Consider the following 20,685-nt stretch of genomic DNA (forward strand, 5'->3'; position numbering starts at 1 on the left):
CATAGGGGTTTTCTCGATCCAGACGAATTATATTAAAGTCGTGGAAGTTGAGATTTATATCGGAAGTTAACCAAGTTTCACATAATGCGAAAGCATCACATTTTAAACTATTTAGTAAAAATTTAAAGGAATCGATTTTCGGGAGGATACTTCTGCTGTTCCACTGTAGAACAGTGATCGAATCGGTGACCTCGTTCGATGACTTAGCCATCGAAGGATACGATCGCTGCAAGGAGGGGCCATTTAGTAGTCAACTGCTTCAAAAATGTTTGCACTATAGGGAGAAAACGTATCAGAAGGCTTTTAAGAGGATCAGTAACATTGAAAGCTGTGAAAATTAAGTCCACTATGTCAGAAAATTTCATTAGTCCGCTACTGGACTGAGTATCTGTTTGAAAAAAGGGGACACTTGGGGTTTTTGGTGTCCCTGGAAGTGGTGGGTACTCCTTGTTAGAATTAATATTTCCAAGTCCTGGAGCAAATTGCTTCGGCTTTTGTGCATCACTTCCGTTGGATTTATTGATTGCGGTTGGCGCACTCTGAGTGGACGACACCTTGGCACCCTTACGAGGCAATGTAGGGGAGGCTAGATTTCTCCTCTTCCTGGATTCCCCTGGGTTAACCAATGATGTTCCCTCTTGTGGGTCGTCAGATTCTTGCTCAACGCCAGCCAAAAGAGCAAAGGAATTTTCGGACAGGACAGATGGCGAAGCATTCTTTAGCATTTCTGCATAAGAGTGCCTCGAGCGATCCTTAAGGGAGCGCTTAATTTTATCCCCGCGCTGCTTGTACGCCGGGCATGACTTAAGAGCATGCGGAGGGCCCCCGCAGTAAATACACTTCTCAGTTTCTCCACCGCAAGCGTCATCCTCATGCTCTCCCTCGCATTTGCCGCACCGTTTTTTATTGCCACAATAAGTGGCTGTGTGGCCCAGTTGCTTGCAATTGCTGCAGTTCATTACCCGCGGTACAAATAGGCGAACAGGTAGGCGAACCTTATCCAGGAGGACATAGTTGGGAAGAGCAGATCCGGAGAAAGTCACCCGAATCGAGTCTGACGGAGAATAAGTTGTCTTATCATCTTCAGTTTTTGCGGAATACAATTGCTTGCATTCCAGAATTTTCACCTTTTGAAGTGAAGGGTCCTTAAAGCAGCCAACCCCGTACTTCAACAGGTCTTCGCACTTTAGACCCGGTTCGGCGACGACCCCATCGATCTCCACAACTCTACAAGGCACATACACCTTGAATTGCTTCGTAAAACGCTCGCTGCGAGCAATCTGGTTTGCCTGGTCGAGGTCATTTACTATAACGCGTATCTTATTAGCTCGAACACGTGTTATCTGAGCCACGGACGGGTAGTTGGCAGTCAGCTCCCGTGAGATTTCTAGAATATTGGGCGATTTCGTGTTGGGCCGGAAATACACCACCCAGGGTCCAGTCGAACTGGCTGGGTATGTTTTAATACGCGGAGGACTGGGGGAATCAGGGGAGGGAGTAATTTCGGGTTTATCCGGTATATCCATGGGAATATCATTCCCATCCAATGTTACTTTGCCCTCGGCCATTTAGGCACGAGGATAACACGTGGTGTAAACGAGAGATGAAACTTATATTCAGGGGAAAGGGCAGAAGTAGAGACCGATCGGGGAAAGGGAAATGAAAGAAAAAAAAATACTTAGCTTATATAGCGGCGATTCCGGCTATTCTGGTATTCACTTCACCAGCCTGGGCACCGGCGAACAAAGACTGCTTCGAACAATGGTTGACCTTCACTGACAATTTATTCTTGTTCACTTTATGCACAGCACCAGAAAACGAACTGCTTCGATCGAGAGCTCGGAGAGTTATGTAAAAAATCTGTACCAATCTGTACTTTTTTACAAAAATCTGTTATCTGTACCCTACAGTATCTGTACCAAGAATGCTTCAAAAATCTGTACCTTTCTAGATAAATCTGTACTTGTGGCATCACTGGCTACATCTACATCAAACTTAGTGCGAACATCGGGGAAAATGTCAAATTGATGATGTCATCCTTCGACATGATGAATGAATCATCAAAAAATGTAATTAAAAAAACAGGTTGCGAAATCGACGTTCGCGATCTGTTTTTGTTTATATCGCAATTTTTTTTTCGTTTACGGTCGGTTCTGGAGTTGTGGAACCAGTCGCGTATTAGAAGTAGAGATGGGCCATTCGTTCGCGAACGGTTCAAGTGAACTGGTTCTTCGAAGAGAATGAGCGAACGGAAGTTCTTTTTAAAAGAACGGTAGTTCTCAATTCTCTTCAAAGCGAATGAACTGAACCTGACCTAAAGCCGTTTGGCGAATTTCTCGGACCGATTTTTAGGCGAACGAATGAAAATGAACCGACTTGCCGTCCCACAAACCGCTCTCTGTGCTCTCCCAGAATGGAACCGACGAAGAACGACTCATCACATTCTCTATTTCTCTAGTTATACACCATGAAGAAATCGCTACCCTTGATGAACTTGTTAAGCATACAGGGGTATAATAGTTTGGACAGCATCTGTTTGGTTCCTCTCCAAGAATCGAATGTTTTTAGAGACATTCGCTAGATACAAGTAAATTATCAGCTGAACGGAAGAACGGTTCATCTGAACTAGTTCTTTTTACAGAACTGTTCAGTCGGGAATGGTTCTTCGAAGTGAACTGTTTCGCCCATCTCTAATTAGAAGTGCCCCCGACGAACAGGGGAAATGTGTTTTTCTAGTGATACTGTACCCAAGCAAGGGGATGTTATATAATAACACAGCAGAAAGTGTATTGATTAATCCGATAACTGAACGACGGTACGGTGTAGTATGAGTTTCTTTTTTTTGATTCTAAGTTGAGAATTCCACCCTACTGTAGCCGTTACCGTTGCCGGATCATTGCTTACCACGCAGCGCGAGTGTGGCTCAAAACAAATGCATGAGGCTAATGAAGAAGCTTTCCGCGGCAGATTTGGTCATCCACAATAAAAATAGACAAGACGAATAAATGTTTTGATCGGATCGAAGTCCGTGGTGTTGTCGTCGGGAACCGACGGCAGCTTTTGGAAAACTCCCAAATGAGCAATCCTTATAAAAGCATACCGTCAGTGTACTGGCGCGGATTTTTTTATGCTGGTATAAGGAGATTTGCTGGCTAAACTCCGAGGTTTCAACCTGCTAAATCCTCCAGCTCGTAGGAGGATACACCCTTTTTGGTGACAATTTTCGCCGGTAAGTATTGAGGTCCAAGTTTAGCATTGAAAGACTCGAGTGCATTCGACAACTTTATGTTTCGACGGTAAACTATTTGACGGTTTTAAAAAGGTTTGACGAACTTTCGGTGTCGCAAGTTGTATTGGTGTCGAATGCCCTCACTTGCCTTTGCCAAAATTTTGACCACAATCTCTCGGATTTTTTCTAACTGTTGGTGTCTTGTTTCTAGGTCACCCTCACCGGAAATCCTGCTGAAGTCATCGGTAGATGCCATTTGACATCCGTGTATGATGAAATGAGGACTAAACCCAGTGGAGGAATGAACGGTAGTATTTAGGATGCGCTCTACAATGGTGATGTGTACATCCCAGTTGCGATGTTCGGTTCGACCATATGTCCGGATTACGGTGTTTATCGAGCGATTTGATCGCTCCACTGGGTTAGCCTGCCAATGATAGCGGGAGCTCAGTCAATGGTTAACGTTGGTTTCTTTTAACCCTCAAAAAGGCAACCGGGTCTCAGAGGCCTGGCATGTTACAATTTTTTAGTTACAAAAAAATGTGTATGCAGTATAAACTTGGGCATGGAAATTTTAATAAGTAGCTTTGAAATCTATAACAAAAATAAAGAATTGTGAAATTTTCATCTATGGATTGATGCGCAACTATGTTTGAATTTTTTACATGCACAAAAAGGCAAGCCGGGCCTGGCAGGCCCGGTGTGCATGCAATATTTACTAGGAATACCACGGGTTTTTTCATTAATATTTATCCGAAAAAACATTTTGATGAGTTCATCTTCATATTAGCAGGAATATTTTTCATGTTTTGATTGATTTTATCTTTACCTTTTCTTATAAGAAAAAAATCTTGAAACTTTGAGCGAATTCTATACATTTCTTTTATAAGAAATGTAAAATTAGCATACGATAATGACGTGTGTCATATTTTTTTGGGTAAATACTTTTATTTCACCGACTGTGGTCTACTTGACAATTATTTGGATACAACATAACCTAACTCTGTCGTTATTGTCTAGTTTTGTTGTCTATTCTTTGTGTTATAGTTGTCGTAATTATTCAAATTGTAGGATCTAAAAGCAACAAAAAATTGAAATGGCTATAAAACGATATGCCCATGTTTTCAATCGTCTCAAAGAATCTGAAATAATGGAAGAAATTCGAGCAAATTCAACAGCAGACGATTCCGAAACTGATTTGCAAAGCGAGGAAGAAGATGTGAATGATATTGCTTCCGACGATGAATCTGATGCAGAAAAATATGAATATGTACTCCGGTTATGCATCAGAAGAAATTAATAGCAACCCAGAAACATTATTTGGTCGTGTTCAAACGAAATGGAGCTTAGAACCAATCGACAGTCGACGTGATCTTCCGAGTACTCACCTTTTGGAAAAAATTGACCTTTTTACATCTCGTCGCTGTTGTGCTATCTTATGACGCCATTTTGCACATTTCGAGAAAAACGATTTTCAAAGTTTGAGATAGAATATCATGAAACTTTTAAATGGTAGAAACCATTCAGCGAAGACAATTGATGCTTCTACCTATTCTGTATTAATCTCTCAAATATTACGAAGATCGGTTGACTATGTGGCGAGTTTTCACTAAACATGTAAACAAAAGTCGCACTCACACGTGTCATAGGTGTGTATTGATGAAAAAAATTGTATGACGTGTCATAATCGTGCATGAAAAGTTTTCCATAGAAAAAAATCACCAATTATGAACTTTTATTCATATCTTTGGTTTAATTTGGCCTATAAACAATTGGTTAGATGCATTTTGAAGGAAATGAGTCAGGGAATCTAGAAAAAATAGTTATTTTTGGTTACAGTGTTGCCAAATAGGCAATATTTCCAGTTAAAAGTTTAAACTGCGTTTTTCTCCCAATACATGTATTATTCTTTTGAAAATTATTATGCCATTGTGTTCCTACGCCATTTTCACACATAAAAGCAACTAAAACTTCATTATAACTTGAGCCAATCCCAAGACATAATTATTTGAAGCAAAAAACTCACAATTTCCAATCACTTTTCTTGCTATATTTCAGTAACCAAGCAAAATTTCAAAATTCTGGAAACGCCATCTTGTAGAGATTCGTTAGACGAGTAATGTGGCATATCTAACTCAGTTTACCCCAAAATGGCGTTTGTCATAAGATAGCACAACAGCGACGATCTATCGCCTTATACGCTGAAATCGGGAATTGCTGCGTGTTCGTACTCATCATCCTGTAATTCCGGAACCGGAAGTCGGATCAATTAGAAATTCAACAGCAGCCAATGGGAATGCTGTACCTTTCATTTGAAACCAAGTTTGTAAAAATCGGTAAAGAATTCGCTGAGAAATAGGTATGACATTATCTTAGGAACTTGGTAAGAACCGCCATAGCTGGCCAATGTGGTCGAAGTGCTTTCGGTGGGTCAATAATGATCTAGACATGCAAAGCCAAGTAATGTTGCACATATTTTAATATATATTGCATCATTTGGACATCATGGTGGTATCAGTTTCTATGGAAATTTGCTGTGTGATTGTACTCTTCAACACGTAACTCCAGAACCGAAAGTCGGATCAATAAAAAAAATCAATAGCGACCGATGGGAAGGCTGCACCTTTCATTTGAGACTAAATTTGTACAAATCGGTCCAGTCACCTCAGAGAAAAATCGGTGAGATTGTTTGCCAAATACATACATCCATACATACACACACATACAGACATTTTACGATCTCGACGAACTGAGTCGATTGGTATAAGAGATTTGGCCCTGCGGGTCTCGGTTAAAAAGTCGAAATTTCGACCGATTGCATAACCTTTCTATATGAGAACGGCAAAAAGGAGCTTGAATTTAGACGGGCCTAAGAGGCCCGGCTTGCCCTTTAATGTTAGGATTTTAGCTTGCCTTCACAAGGGTTAAGAATTGACCAAACTCCTTCGAGGTGAAAGTGCATGCATTGTCACTCAACAGAATTTCCGGGCAACCATGGCGATTGAACGCGCAGTATTGTACAGAGTGATGTACTAGCGATTTCGCGAACGGGGGTTAGCATGACATACTTGCTGAAGACATCGAGGACGACAAGCAAGTGTTGGTTGCCATGCTTGCTTTTTGGAAGAGGACCAATGTGGTCCACAGAAACCATTCGCCATGGTGCATTAGTCGTACGCGACTAACCTATTGCGGGCTGGACTGGGACGAAAGGAGCTTTGATCCCCTGGCATGTCCCGCATTCTCGAAAGTACTTTCGTATTTCTGATCCCATACGAGGCCAGTAATATCGCAACTGCACTTCGTGGATCGTGAGGCAGATTTGCGTGGGTACATTTAATCAAATCTTAACGTAACTCGGGTGCTGGGACGAGTTTTCAACTGAACCGCGAGACGCACGGAACAACTTTCGAGTTTACATACTTGAAAAGTTGATCATTTTCTTGTTTGAAGTCCACATAATCTTCAGGATTTTGGATAACTCTGGACTTCATGGAACAGTCCCAGTCTGAGGTGGACAAAGCTGAAACGGCTGCTACGGCCCGGGATAACGCATCTGAAACGACATTATTTTTCCCTTTCCGGTGCTCAATAGACATGTCGTAGAGTTGTAATTCTAAAATCCAACGACTCAAAGTGAACATATTGGAACATACCCCTGCCGGGAACACTGAAAGCGGTATATTTGCGACTATCCTTTATAAAGCAGATCAGGTCCAGTCATTCGCATTCACTACAAAGGAGGCATGAGTGAATATTTTTGATGTAGGACTATGCCTTTGCTTTCAATACAGGGGTGCACTTAGTAAATTCAACAAAAATGGTATGTAACGAAAAGTGGTCCAATTTTAAACGCTTATAATTCAGCCATTTCACGATAAATTTTCGAAATTTTTACACATATTGCTCAAAAATATTTCTAAGAACAGATTCCAATGGATAAACCCATTGATTTTTGATATTATGGCATTAAAAATTTGTGGCATTAAAAATTTAAATAACATAGTCAAAATACTACGTATTTGCACACAAAAGGTAGCGCTTCCCATGCCCGGCACGACAGATTTGTATACCTAACCCACTACGCTTCTATGAATGATGTCATCAACGACTATTTAAGAAACAAATTTGTTCGTACAGCTCAGTTGCCTGTGGAATGGCGAGCAGACAACTGCTCTGCATGCTTCTACAGCCAGTGTAGCAGACTGATAAGTCCGCTACATGGGATGTGGAAGTACGCCTCGTATTGCCGTTCAACAAGTGAGTGAGCTTGTCTGATTAAGCATCATGCTTACCCTTGTCCTGTGCTCGTTTCAAGCACACATTTTATGTACCGTAAAATGGGGGAACATTGATCACTTTTTCAAAAGTTTTCCGAATAACTAGCTTCAAATCTAATAGATTTAATTGTTTGCATTTTCAAAACAACTACTGCTACCCATAGATTTAAAGTGTTCAAATTGTTGGGTATTTTATTTCGTTTTACTATAAAAATAAAATTACCCTGTTATAAATTTTCATGTCTTGTTTTCGGGGTAACTTTGATCAGAAAAATATGTCTATCGAAATGAGAGATAACGCTTGAAATGTTGCATATCTGTAGGCAATTTCATTGCCCGATGTAGTGACGTATTTAAAGAAAACAAAATTTCCTAGAAGGATACAGCTGCCTTTTATCGAACTTTTTCGGGAAATAGTCGAAATTAAATAGTTAATAACAAATCTCGGATTTTCAAAATGAATTTTTAGACAAAAATATTTACGGTTTCTTAAAAAGTAATCAGTTCAGTTGAAGTTGATTTATTTCATTAATATACAAGGGATTGTTTGAACAGATTGAAACGATGCAGGAGAGTTACGTCATTTTGAATTTGTGATCATGAAAAGTACATTAAATGACGAAATAATTTTTATCGATAGATGCTGAATATGTTTAGAATATATTTTGTTTTTTGCTTCGATGATTTTGTTACAGAAAATCATCTTATCGTACGTTACTGAAAAAAGTCTCATTTGATCAAACTTACCCCGGTGATCAAAGATACCCCGTTTTACGGTACAATCTTACGAATTAAGGCTCAAGTTACCTCAAGGCTTGGTAGTATGCGTAAGAAAAATTGTGTTCAGCTTTGCCACCAGATTATCCATTTAAACCTTTTCAAAACTCTAAAAGAAGAATATCAGTCGATTTATTAGATCATCAGGATTCAATTCATGCAAAATACCTGCTGGAAAAACCATCGGCTTAGCTGGATGGTGCTTTTGAAAAAGTGGCTGTGATTTTTTGTCACACTACCACACCGAGCGGGGGTACGCAACACAACTGCGCAATGAAAAAACCACAGCCACTTTTTCAAAAGCACCATCCAGCTAAGCCGATGGTTTTTCCAACAGGTATTTTGCATGAATTGAATCGTGATGATCTAATAAATCGACTGATATTCTTCTTTTAGAGTTTTAAAAAGGTTTATATGGATAATCCGGTGGCAAAGCTGAACACAAATTTTCCTACGCACACTACCAAGCGTTCAATTCTAACACATGCTTAAAAACGGTAACTTGAACCTTAAAAACGTGCACAAAATCGCTTGTACAGTCGAGCTCCATTTGCAAACACGGTTAACATAGCGTCGTGGTATTAGTTGTCTCTTTCGCTCCACTCATCATCACTAGCGTTGACTCATTTTGCTTGATGCGTATCTTACAATTTGTGTACGGATACGATGTACTCACACAGCTGTGTGATTCAAGCATTGTACAACCATACACCGTTCGCTTGGGTTCAATGTTTTATTTTTCCTTTGCTGTGTGAAATAATTGATGGCTGAGTTCGCTCACGGTCCTTCTCGCCTGGGTTCAATATTTGAGGCGACTGTGTATATCCAATTTGTGTGCGATTGCATGCGTGTAGCAGATAGCAATCTGTGCTTTCGTGGCGCAAAGACGAAAACTTAGCAACAAATTTACGTGAATCGATGGAAAGCGCAACGTGATTCATTTCTGCTCAGCCTATCCCACTTTTGTTTTTGCTAATACATACTACAAAGCCTATTTATGAATGAATGCACTTCCGCTCAAAAAACGTATCTAAGTCCATATATAAAATTATTTTCGGTCCTGTATATTAATAATTGTTTCGATATATTATTAAGACCACTGCATTCGCTAAATTTATATGTGTACTTTAAGAAAGTTACAATAACGGCAAAAGATAGCTATAAAGGTAGAACAACCATGAAATGTGACTAAATTGTCTAAAACTCGATTTTTCTTCTCCGGTCCACACACAATCGAAAAGCTTTCACAATTTTTCAAGGTTGAGATTGTTCCATCAAAACTTGAAACTACTCCAGATATATGATAGGTTTTCGGTCGCAGTTTTCTGTCTTCTTTCTTTAGATCTTCTTAAATAAGTTTAATCCAACTCTATCTATAAAATGCCCTGATAAGCAAAACGGTTTGGTTCAATATGTAACATTCGATGTTGACACTTAAACTGTACGAAAGAAATATATTTGATTTATTATTAATTTATTATTATTATTAATTTATTAGCACCCAAACTGCTATAATTGAATTAGTTGATCTAATAATGAGCGAAGTGGATCGTAAAAACATTGTTGGTGCTCTATTCCTATACCATAAAAAAGCATTTGACACTTTGGACCACACAATACTGCGGGCCAAGCTTGAATGTTACGGTATCAGGGTCATTTCTCAATCTGTTATTCATAGTTAACTGACGAATAGAAAGCAATTTGTATCTGCGGATTGTGAACGTAGTAGCCTTGCTCCCATTGGAATCGGTGTCCCTCAAGGTAGTAATATAGGACCTTTGTTATTTCTGTTGTATATTAATGACCTAGGTAACTTGCGGCTTACCGGAACTCCTAGACTGTTTGCTGATGACACAGCTCTGTTTTATCCCAACAGTGATGTCAATACTATTATTAACTCGATCGATAACGAACTAAGTGTTCTCGGCCAACATTTTAAAGCAAATTTATTATCACTAAACCTTTCTAAAACTAAGTCGAAGATCTTCCGATCCATACGGAAAACTTTACCAACACCTCATCATCCCAAACTTAGAGATTGTACAATGTGGACTGTTTCAAATATTTGGGTATACACTTAGATTCTACGTTATCCTGGACAAACCATATAAAATTTGTCAAAAAGCGTGTGGCATCCTCTTGTGGTATTTTGTGGAGAGTTAAAGCGTTTGTTCCCCAGCGAGCTCTGTTGAACTACTACTTTGCATACATTGATTCACAACTTAACTACTTAGTATCGGTATGGGGGCGAGCAGCAAGCTCTCACCTTAAAAAGCTACAAACACTACAAAACAGATCCCTGAAAATTATATTTAAAAAACCAACTTTGTTGTTATACTCTGAAAGTGCCCACAATATTTCACCCATAGCCCACTTATGTGACGTACAAACACTATTATTCATACACGACAATCTACATAACTCCATCGCGCAGCATAATATACATTTTACAACTTTAACACATTCTCGTTCAACACGCCGAAATAGTAACTTGCAACGTATTCGAGCAGTCACAAACCTTGGCTAAAAGCGGATTCTTTTTATTGGTCCTACCAAATTTAATGCATTTCCATTGACATGCAGAGAATCGACAATCGTACCATCTTCAAGGTTAGATTGAAACAGCACTTTGAACATAGGCTTAACGAAATATTTAATTAATGATATTGTTTTGTAATTTAATGTAAACATCCCTCAGCAGTATTTAACTTTAATTTAATTTATAATGTGGATCCCTTAACAGGAAATCTATTTCCACTGGGATTCCACCTTAATTAATTATGTCAACTTAATTGCACATCAATAAATGTCTGTCTCAGCTCAGTTTGTTTTATTTGTTTTGTTTGTTTTTGTTGCCATTGTTCATGGGCTGAGACAAGTTGCGTCCATTACCAGGGGGCTCTTGTATGAGTTCTTTGGTGTGGGGGAGTCGTGTTGGCAATTAAAAAAAATTACTAAGAAATAAAATGTTTCACATTAAGTAGTGTAGTCCTACGTCTAAAGTTCGTACAACCCCATAGGGCTGTCCCTTGTAGTTTTTTTTCGTTTATTCTATTCGAATTCGGCTTGCAAAAGAAATATGATATGAATTTTTTATAATAAGTTTAACAGATATACACACATTCTTGTATAACCAATTTTTGACAGTAACACAATTTATGAACTTAGTTACTCCAACTTACCATTTCCTACGAGATTTTTCTCAACATTTTTTCTTTGACGGGAGGTATGAAATCAGAATCATAGACCTCTAAACCCCCGTACCACAATAGATCTAAATACTGGTCGCAACAAAAAACCCGTATATAATTTTAAGAGCAATCAGTTGTAATTATTGATACGTCACCCGCCATTTTAATTTCGCGATTTGTTTCGGCAAATCTATAGGGTGATGAGCCTATTTTCACCATACTAAGCAAGGTGCCTCACTAATTCGGTAATTTTTTGCCTTACAATCAATGGAATGCGTAAAAATTGACATCAACCGCTTTGCTTCGTTGTTAAGAACCAAATGCGTTGAAAACAGTAAAATGCTCGTGTTTGAGCACAATGAAAACTCGAATCGAGTGCCCCTATTGTTGCGCTACCATTTGACTCAATGCGTTGAACAAAGATGACAGACACTGCTCTAACCAACGGCTTCAAATGGGTAGGGTGATAATAGAAACATGGCGCAAATAGGCTCATCATCCTATATATCAAAGTCGCTGTTTGTATGTGTGTGATTTATGGACTCCCAAAAGGCTTAATCGATTGCTATAAAAATTTATACGTAGTAGACATTTGTTATGGAGTGTGTATGTGTGCTATGGATTGGAGATTATCTGCCCGCCAGATGGCGCTTCGCGCAAATTGTGTATTACTTCAATTTCGTTGAAAGTCGCAGCAATGCGCGACGGGTTATAGCTAGTTCAATATAAAATTTGAATTATTTTAGAGTAAATTAGTTACAATTTTTCAAAATTTCGTCCACCATGTTGAATCTGCCATTAAGTTTTCGGTAAATTCAATATCAAATTCGTAATCAGCGACCCCGACAATCCCTGAATGCTTAGTTTTAGACAAATTGGAAAACATCATCGACTTTTGGCTAGCTTTTCGGGGTTTTTGACCACCGTCTCACGTTAGGTCTTATTCAAAACTGACTCAAACTTGTCGCACTGATGTTGGATCTAGATTTGCAGTTTTTGACAAAGTTGTCGACAGTAAAATTATATTTCCGAATCTCACATTTAGTAATTATTTGAGAGATGCAATGAAATCTTGCGATGAAAATGAGAGCAAGTGGTTTTTATCCTTGTAAATTGTTGAAAAATCTTTACAGCTTTGAACGGTAGATAGGCTCCTACAAAATTTGGGTTTGGTTCAAATTTAGTAGGACTAGGTGGGACTAGGAATCGACATAGCTTCTCTTCTATTGAAAAATCTCGAAATACAGAAGATTACCCTGTTGCGATAAAGAAACCGAAAAAAATAACTGGTGGTAGGGTGATGAGCCTATTTTCGCCATGTTCATTTTATCACCCTACCCATTTGAAGCAGTTGGTTAGAACAGCGTCTGACATCTTTGTTTCACGCATTGAGTCAAATGGTAGCGCAACAATAGGAGCACTCGATTCGAGTTTTCGTTGCGCTTAAACATGAAAATTTCGCCTTTTTTCTGCGCAGTTGTGTTATTATCTTGGTTCTCAACAACGAAGCAAAGTTGTTGATGCCCATTTGTACGCGTTCCCTTGATTGTAGGTTGAGTAATTAATGAACTAGTAAGGCACCCTCCTTAATATGGTGAAAATAGGTACTTCACTCTACATGATTGTTTTTTTTTACCATATACTAACATTTGACAGCTCATACGTCTCCCAACCTTTGAACGGAACGGATCGTTATATTTCACAGTGGTGTTCGGTGTGTAAATTTCAGTGATTCAAGGTCATCCTTTGTTCGTTCGTTAGCTGCCATTCTGCTGGTGCCGGCAGTAAATCCAGTACATTGTTTTCGCTGGTGCGGAACAATCGACGTTGTTTGCAGATAAGTTTTGCTTTATTTTTTTTTCCTCGTTTGCTTTCTTTCCTTTTCTTTACTTTTACTCTACCTTGTAATCAAATAATAAGACACATTCCCGTTTATATAACGCTCTGCCCTCGTGCTTAAATGGCCGAGGGCGAAATACCATCTGATGTAATCATGGAAGTCCCAGATCCCCCTAATACTCGCATTGCTCCCCGTATAAAGCAGTACCCAGAAAGTTCCTCTGGGCCATGGGTGGTATATTTTCGGACCGGAGAGAAACCGGTTAATATATTAAAACTTTCTCGAGATTTGACTGCTAATTACCCGGCCGTAACTCAGATAACACGTGTTCGGGCAAACAAGATACGTGTTCTAGTGAGTGATCTCGGCCAGGCAAACGCGATTGCTTGCTGTGAGCGCTTTACGCGGGAATTTAAAGCGTACGTGCCTTGTGTGGCCTGTGAAATCGATGGGGTAGTGTCCGAACCGGGCCTGAAATGCGAAGAACTGTTGGAGCACGGGGTTGGCTGCTTTAAGGACCCCTCACTTGAACAGATTAAGATCTTGGAATGCAAACAATTGTATACCGCAAACACCGAGGGAGGTAAGACTACCTACTCTCTATCAGGCTCGATTCGGGTGACATTCGCCGGGTCCTCTCTTCCCAACTACATCCTCCTTGACAAGGTTCGCCTACCAGTTCGCCTGTTTGTACCGCGGGTCATGAACTGCAGCAATTGCAAGCAGTTGGGCCACACAGCCACATATTGTGGAAATAAGAAACGATGCGGCAAATGCGAAGGAGAGCATGAGGATGACTCTTGCGACAAAGAAACTGAAAAGTGTATTTGCTGCGGGGGCCCTTCACATGCTCTTAAATCATGTCCTGCGTACAAGCAGCGCGGGGATAAAATTAAGCGCTCCCTTAAGGAACGCTCAAGGCGTTCTTATGCAGAAATGCTAAAGAATGCTTCGCCATCTGTCCTGTCCGAAAATCCCTATGCTGGTTTGGCTAACGTTGAGCAAGAATCTGACGACCCACGAGAGGGAACATCTTTGGTTAACCCAGGGGAATCCAGGAAGAGGAGAAATCCAGCCTCCCCTACATTCCCTCGTAAGGGTGCCAAGGTGTCGTCCACTCAGAGTGCGCCATCTACAACCAATAAATCCAACGGAAGTGATGCACAAAAGCCGAAGCAATTTGCTCCAGGACTTGGAAATATTAATTCTAACAAGGAGTACCCACCACTTCCAGGGACATCCAAAACCCCAAGTGTCCCCTTTTTTCAAACAGATACTCAGTCCAGTAGCGGACTAATGAAATTTTCTGACATAGTGGACTTAATTTTCACAGCTTTCAATGTTACTGATCCTCTTAAAAGCCTTCTGATACGTTTTCTCCCTATAGTGCAAACATTTTTGAAGCAGTTGACTACTAAATGTCCCTCCTTGCAGCGATCGTATCCTTCGATGGCTAAGTCATCGAACGAGGTCACCGATTCGATCACTGTTCTACAGTGGAACAGCAGAAGTATCCTCCCGAAAATCGATTCCTTTAAATTTTTACTAAATAGTTTAAAATGCGATGCTTTCGCATTATGTGAAACTTGGTTAACTTCCGATATAAATCTCAACTTCCACGACTTTAATATAATTCGTCTGGATCGAGAAAACCCCTATGGAGGAGTACTTTTGGGGATCAAAAAGTGCTATTCTTTCAACCGAATTGACCTCCCTTCGACACCAGACATTGAAATTGTCGCTTGTCAAGTTCTAATCAAAAGTAAAGACCTTTGCATTGCTTCCATCTACATTCCTCCTAGAGCCTCGGTAGGGCACCGAACGCTTTGTAATATCACGGAATCCTTACCGGCACCGCGGCTAGTTCTGGGAGACTTTAACTCGCACGGTACGGTATGGGGTTGTCTTCATGATGATAATAGATCAACATTAATCCAAGATCTTTGCGACAATTTCAACATGACCATCTTAAACACGGGAGAAATGACGCGGATTCCTACACCACCAGCACGCGCAAGCGCGTTGGATTTATCGCTTTGCTCGACATCGCTACAGTTAGATTGCATGTGGAAGGTGATCCCTGATCCCCACGGTAGCGATCATTTGCCTATCGTGATTTCAATTGCTAACGGTTCAAGACCATCGGAAACAATCAATGTCTCATATGACCTCACACGGAACATTGATTGGAAGAGTTACGCGACCGCGATATCCGTTAAAATCGAATCCACTCAAGAACTTCCTCCGGAGGAAGAGTACAGGTTTTTGGCTGGCTTGATTCTCGACAGTGCGAATCAAGCTCAGACTAAACCAGTACGCAGCGCGAATACCCATGGACGGTCTCCCACCCTGTGGTGGGATAAAGAGTGCTCAGAGCTGTACGCGGAAAAGTCCACTGCATATAAGGCCTTCCGGGAAGACGGGTTACCCGCTAGCTATCAACAGTACGCGTCGTTAGAAAGGCGAATGAAGAGTCTAATGAAAGCCAAAAAACGCAGTTATTGGCGCCGGTTCGTCGACGGGTTAACGAGAGAAACAGCGATGAGCACTCTTTGGGGTACGGCTCGACGTATGCGTAACCGTAATAGTACCAACGAGAACGTGGAATATTCAAACCGTTGGATATTCGCTTTCGCCAAGAAGATCTGTCCGGACTCTGTCCCGGTACAGAAAACGTGCCGCGCCGCGTCTCCTCACGATACCGCGAACGAAACACTGTTTTCGATGGTGGAGTTCTCACTTGCTCTCTTATCGTGCAACAATAACGCCCCAGGGTTAGACAGAATCAAATTCAACTTGCTGAAGAATCTGCCTGACACTGCAAAAAGGCGCTTGTTGAATTTATTTAACAAGTTTCTTGAGGGTAACATTGTCCCTTATGAATGGAGGCAAGTGAAGGTCATCGCCATCCAAAAACCAGGAAAACCAGCCTCCGACCACAACTCGTATCGGCCGATTGCAATGCTGTCCTGTATTCGGAAGTTATTCGAGAAAATGATCTTGTTTCGCCTCGACAATTGGGTTGAAGCAAATGGCTTACTGTCAGATACACAATTTGGCGTCCGCAAAGGCAAAGGGACGAACGATTGCCTTGCGTTGCTTTCTACAGAAATCCAAATGGCCTATGCTAACAAAGAGCAGATGGCATCAGTCTTCTTGGATATTAAGGGGGCTTTTGACTCAGTTTCTATCAACATTCTGTCAGAGAAGCTGCACCAGCATGGTCTTTCGCCAATTTTAAATAACTTTTTGCTAAACCTGTTGTCTGAAAAGCACATGCACTTTTCGCATGGCGATTTAACAACATCGCGATTTAGCTACATGGGTCTTCCCCAGGGCTCATGTCTAAGTCCCCTGCTCTACAATTTCTACGTGAATGACATTGACGATTGTCTTGCCAATTCATGCACGCTAAGGCAACTTGCAGACGACGGGGTGGTCTCTGTTACAGGGCCCAAAGCTGCCGACTTGCAAGGACCATTACAAAATACCTTGGACAATTTGTCTGCTTGGGCTCTTCAGCTGGGTATTGAGTTCTCCACGGAGAAAACTGAGTTGGTTGTTTTTTCTAGGAAGCGTGAGCCGGCGCAACTCCAGATTTTATTAATGGGTGCAACGATCAACCAGGTTTTCACATTTAAATATCTCGGGGTCTGGTTCGACTCTAAAGGTACCTGGGGATGTCACATTAGGTATCTGAAACAGAAATGCCAACAAAGGATCAATTTTCTCCGAACAATAACTGGAACATGGTGGGGTGCTCACCCAGGAGACCTGATCAGGTTGTACCAAACAACGATATTGTCGGTGATGGAGTACGGATGTTTCTGTTTCCGCTCCGCTGCGAACATACACTTCATCAAACTGGAGAGAATCCAGTATCGTTGCTTGCGCATTGCCTTGGGTTGCATGCACTCGACCCATACGATGAGTCTCGAAGTGCTGGCGGGCGTTCTTCCGCTAAAAAATCGATTTTGGGAACTCTCATATCGATTGCTCATCCGATGCGACATTCTGAACCCGTTGGTAATTCAAAAAATTTCGAGAGGCTCGTCGAGCTTAATTCTCAAACCCGTTTTATGTCCTTGTACTTCGACTACATGGCACAGAGCATCAATCCTTCTTCGTACAATCCCAACCGTGTCCGTTTCCTAGATACTTCTGATTCTACTGTATTCTTCGACACATCCATGAAGGAAGAGATTCGTGGAATCCCGGACCATATACGCCCGCAGGTGATCCCCAATATATTTTATAATAAATTCCGAGAAGTCGACTGCGACAAAATGTTTTACACTGACGGATCAAATCTCGATGGGTCCACTGGCTTCGGTATCTTCAACAATACTATCACCGCTTCATTCAAGCTCAATGATCCCGCTTCAGTTTACGTCGCAGAGTTAGCTGCAATTCAGTACACCCTTGGGATCATCGACACTCTGCCCACAGATCACTACTTCATCGTTTCGGACAGCCTCAGCTCTATCGAGGCTCTTCGTGCGGTGAAGCCTAAAAAGCAACTCCCGTATTTTCTGGGGATGATACAGGAGTCCTTGTGTACGTTATCTGAAAAATCTTATCAGATTACCTTTGTTTGGGTCCCCTCTCATTGTTCTATCCCGGGCAATGAAAAGGCCGACTCATTAGCAAAGGCGGGCGCATTAAATGGTGACATATACGAAAGACCAATCTGCTTCAACGAATTTTTTAGTATTTGTCGTCAGAGGACGCTCAACAGTTGGCAAACCTCGTGGAGCAACGGGGAATTTGGACGATGGCTACATTCGATTATCCCAAAGGTATCAACGAAGCCTTGGTTCGGGGGGATGGATGTGGGTCGGGATTTTATTCGCGTAATGTCCCGACTTATGTCCAATCACTACACCATGGATGCGCATTTGCGGCGTATTGGGCTTGCGGAGAGTAGTCTGTGCGCTTGTGACGAGGGCTATCACGACATCGAACACGTTGTCTGGGTATGCGCCGGGTATTGTGACGCCAGGTCTCAGTTAAAGGAATCCCTTCGGGCCCGAGGTAGACCACCCAATGTACCAGTCCGAGATATGCTGGCAACTCGTGATTTCCCCTATATGTCCCTTATTTATACCTTCATAAAAACGATAAATATCCCAATTTAGCCCCTCTCTTTTATTTCTCGTTTTTAGAGTTTCCTCCTGCCTTGTGGAACCGATCAGCTCCAGAGTGCCACTATGTAACCGCCGTCGCCCTTACCACTACGCCTGCATAGAAGGAAACTGAAGCGAGAGCGACTCGAGGTCCGATGACTTTTGAAGGATTCCCCGCGGGTCCGAAGAATACCATCCGCCAATCCGGTACTCGACGACTTACTAGACTGAGGCGCAAATTTATTTCGCTGATCCCCCCCCCCCCCCTTCGAGCGAAAGTTGCAAGTTTTGCTCTTCTTTCCCTGTCTCTCCCCTGTCCTTGATACAACTGCTGCTACACTGATGCGGAAATAAGCCACCCTCTGAATATCTTGACCAAGCATAAGTTTTAGTTAAAAAATTCAAATTAGTATTCTGTATTCCTAGTTTTAAGATAGCTATAATTTTTACTCTTTATTGAAACTCTTGTCCTCCATTTTGTAAATAGAATTGAATCCCTAGTTTTAAAATTTCTGTGAAACTTCCCATAAATATTTGTTGCCCCTTTTGTGTACTAAACTATATTGTTAGTTTTAAGATAACCGTAAAATATTTCGTAAAATACTATTACTCCCTCTCTTGTATATCAAAGTGAATCCCTTGTTTTAAATTTTTTCATAAAAAAATCTTTTGGCCCTCTCTTGTATATTGAATCTTATTTCTAGTCTTAAGATAGCTGTAAACTTTTTTTTTCTTTTGTAAAAAAAAATATATTTCAACATTGTAACCTCCTAGTTTTAAGATATCCAAAATGTAAAAACATAAGCATTTGGCACCGCCAAGCTAACGCATTTGTGCCTATCAAATAAACGAAATGAATAAAAAAAAAAACATTTGACAGCTATAGTGCTAAATTGTAAACATTATTATTAGCGTTGTTAAATTCATTTGAACAGAAACATGTTGAAGTGTTTCAAGCTACCCTGTTTGACGGTACTCTAATGTAAACGATTCAGGAATACGTATTTGTATCCATATGGCACCGGATGGGTCTATCGTCAAAATAGCCGGACAGATATCCGACTCATTCATATCGTCAGATAACGATATAATAATGATGCTAGTCCTGAAGTGAAAAGGTGTCTTGCGCTTACGAATTCAAATCTCTACGGTTTGCATATACAGCTGAAGTTCCGTAGCGTGCGAACACGTGCAAAACATACTTACAATTATTCCCTGTGTTTTAGGACCATGAGGAGTTTTCGTCTATCAAATGTTAGACCATCCTGGAGGATGGAAATATATTCTGTCATGTTTCGGAACTTCCGGATTGCTTATCCACGACTATGATGCTTGCAGCACCACCTGAATCTATCTCTGAAACCTTTTGACAATTGCGATATTGGAGGATATTTTTAAATAAAAAGTAATTTGTAGTTTAAATATAGTCGTAGACTTCCTCTGTTTTCCTCTAAAAATGAAGAATGTCATGTCATACCTAACTAACATTGCATTCTGTTTACCGATTATACGGAAAACCGTTTATATTAACACTAAACCGAGCATTCATTTGCTGCGATGCCCATTCGAAAAACATCGAATGAGCTCGTGTTATCCATTGTTTTCATTTTATCGTGACAATGGTGACAATGTCGAGTACAGCCTTCAGTAGTCCGGAAGCGAGATGACTCAAATAGTATGCCCAATGGATAATACCGGCCTCAAATGCATGCTGTGTACCATTGTTTACAAAAGAAATCTCCAGAAAACATGAATCCATCGCTGATTGCGAATAGTTGTAACGGACTTCCGTACGGTCTTTATTTTGCGCCAGTCCCCAATCTAGCCGTGCAATCCGAATGCTATTGTGCATCCGCGTACCGAGCAAACACACACACACACACATCGCCATTGCGGAAATAACGGCTTAACTGGCCTTTGTCGGGTTTTCCACTGACTGCTCTCGCAGGCACCATATATTCATTGTGGCGATGTTGATGTTGGTTGCATTTTCCGTTTGCTGATTGTTCTTTTTGTTTCCGTCTATTTCTCTGCTTTCCGTGCAGGCTGCCACCAAGGAGGGCTATCTAATGAAGCAAACATGGTCGTTCCAGCGCTGGCGGAGACGTTATTTTCGATTGAAAGGCCACAAGCTCTTTTACGCCAAGGACAGCAAGGTAAGCCGGGGATGAGGGTGCTAATCGATGTTCGACCGAAGTTGTTTTCGTCTTCTCAATTGATTGCTATTTAACTGGAAGCTTTT

General features: G+C 41.0%; 1 protein-coding gene across 1 annotated transcript in view; it reads left to right on the plus strand.

The window, feature by feature from the left end:
* Positions 1 to 20,685, plus strand: part of LOC131684311 (diacylglycerol kinase eta) — a 455,577-nt gene that overhangs the window by 54,379 nt on the left and 380,513 nt on the right. Inside the window, exon 2 of the mRNA XM_058967061.1 lies at positions 20,489 to 20,599. Coding sequence (XP_058823044.1) covers positions 20,489 to 20,599 — 111 coding nt within the window. The remainder of the gene's footprint in view (positions 1 to 20,488; positions 20,600 to 20,685) is intronic.

The sequence above is a fragment of the Topomyia yanbarensis genome, chromosome 2 (assembly GCF_030247195.1).
Source record: "Topomyia yanbarensis strain Yona2022 chromosome 2, ASM3024719v1, whole genome shotgun sequence".
Classification (NCBI taxonomy): Eukaryota; Metazoa; Arthropoda; class Insecta; order Diptera; family Culicidae; genus Topomyia; species Topomyia yanbarensis.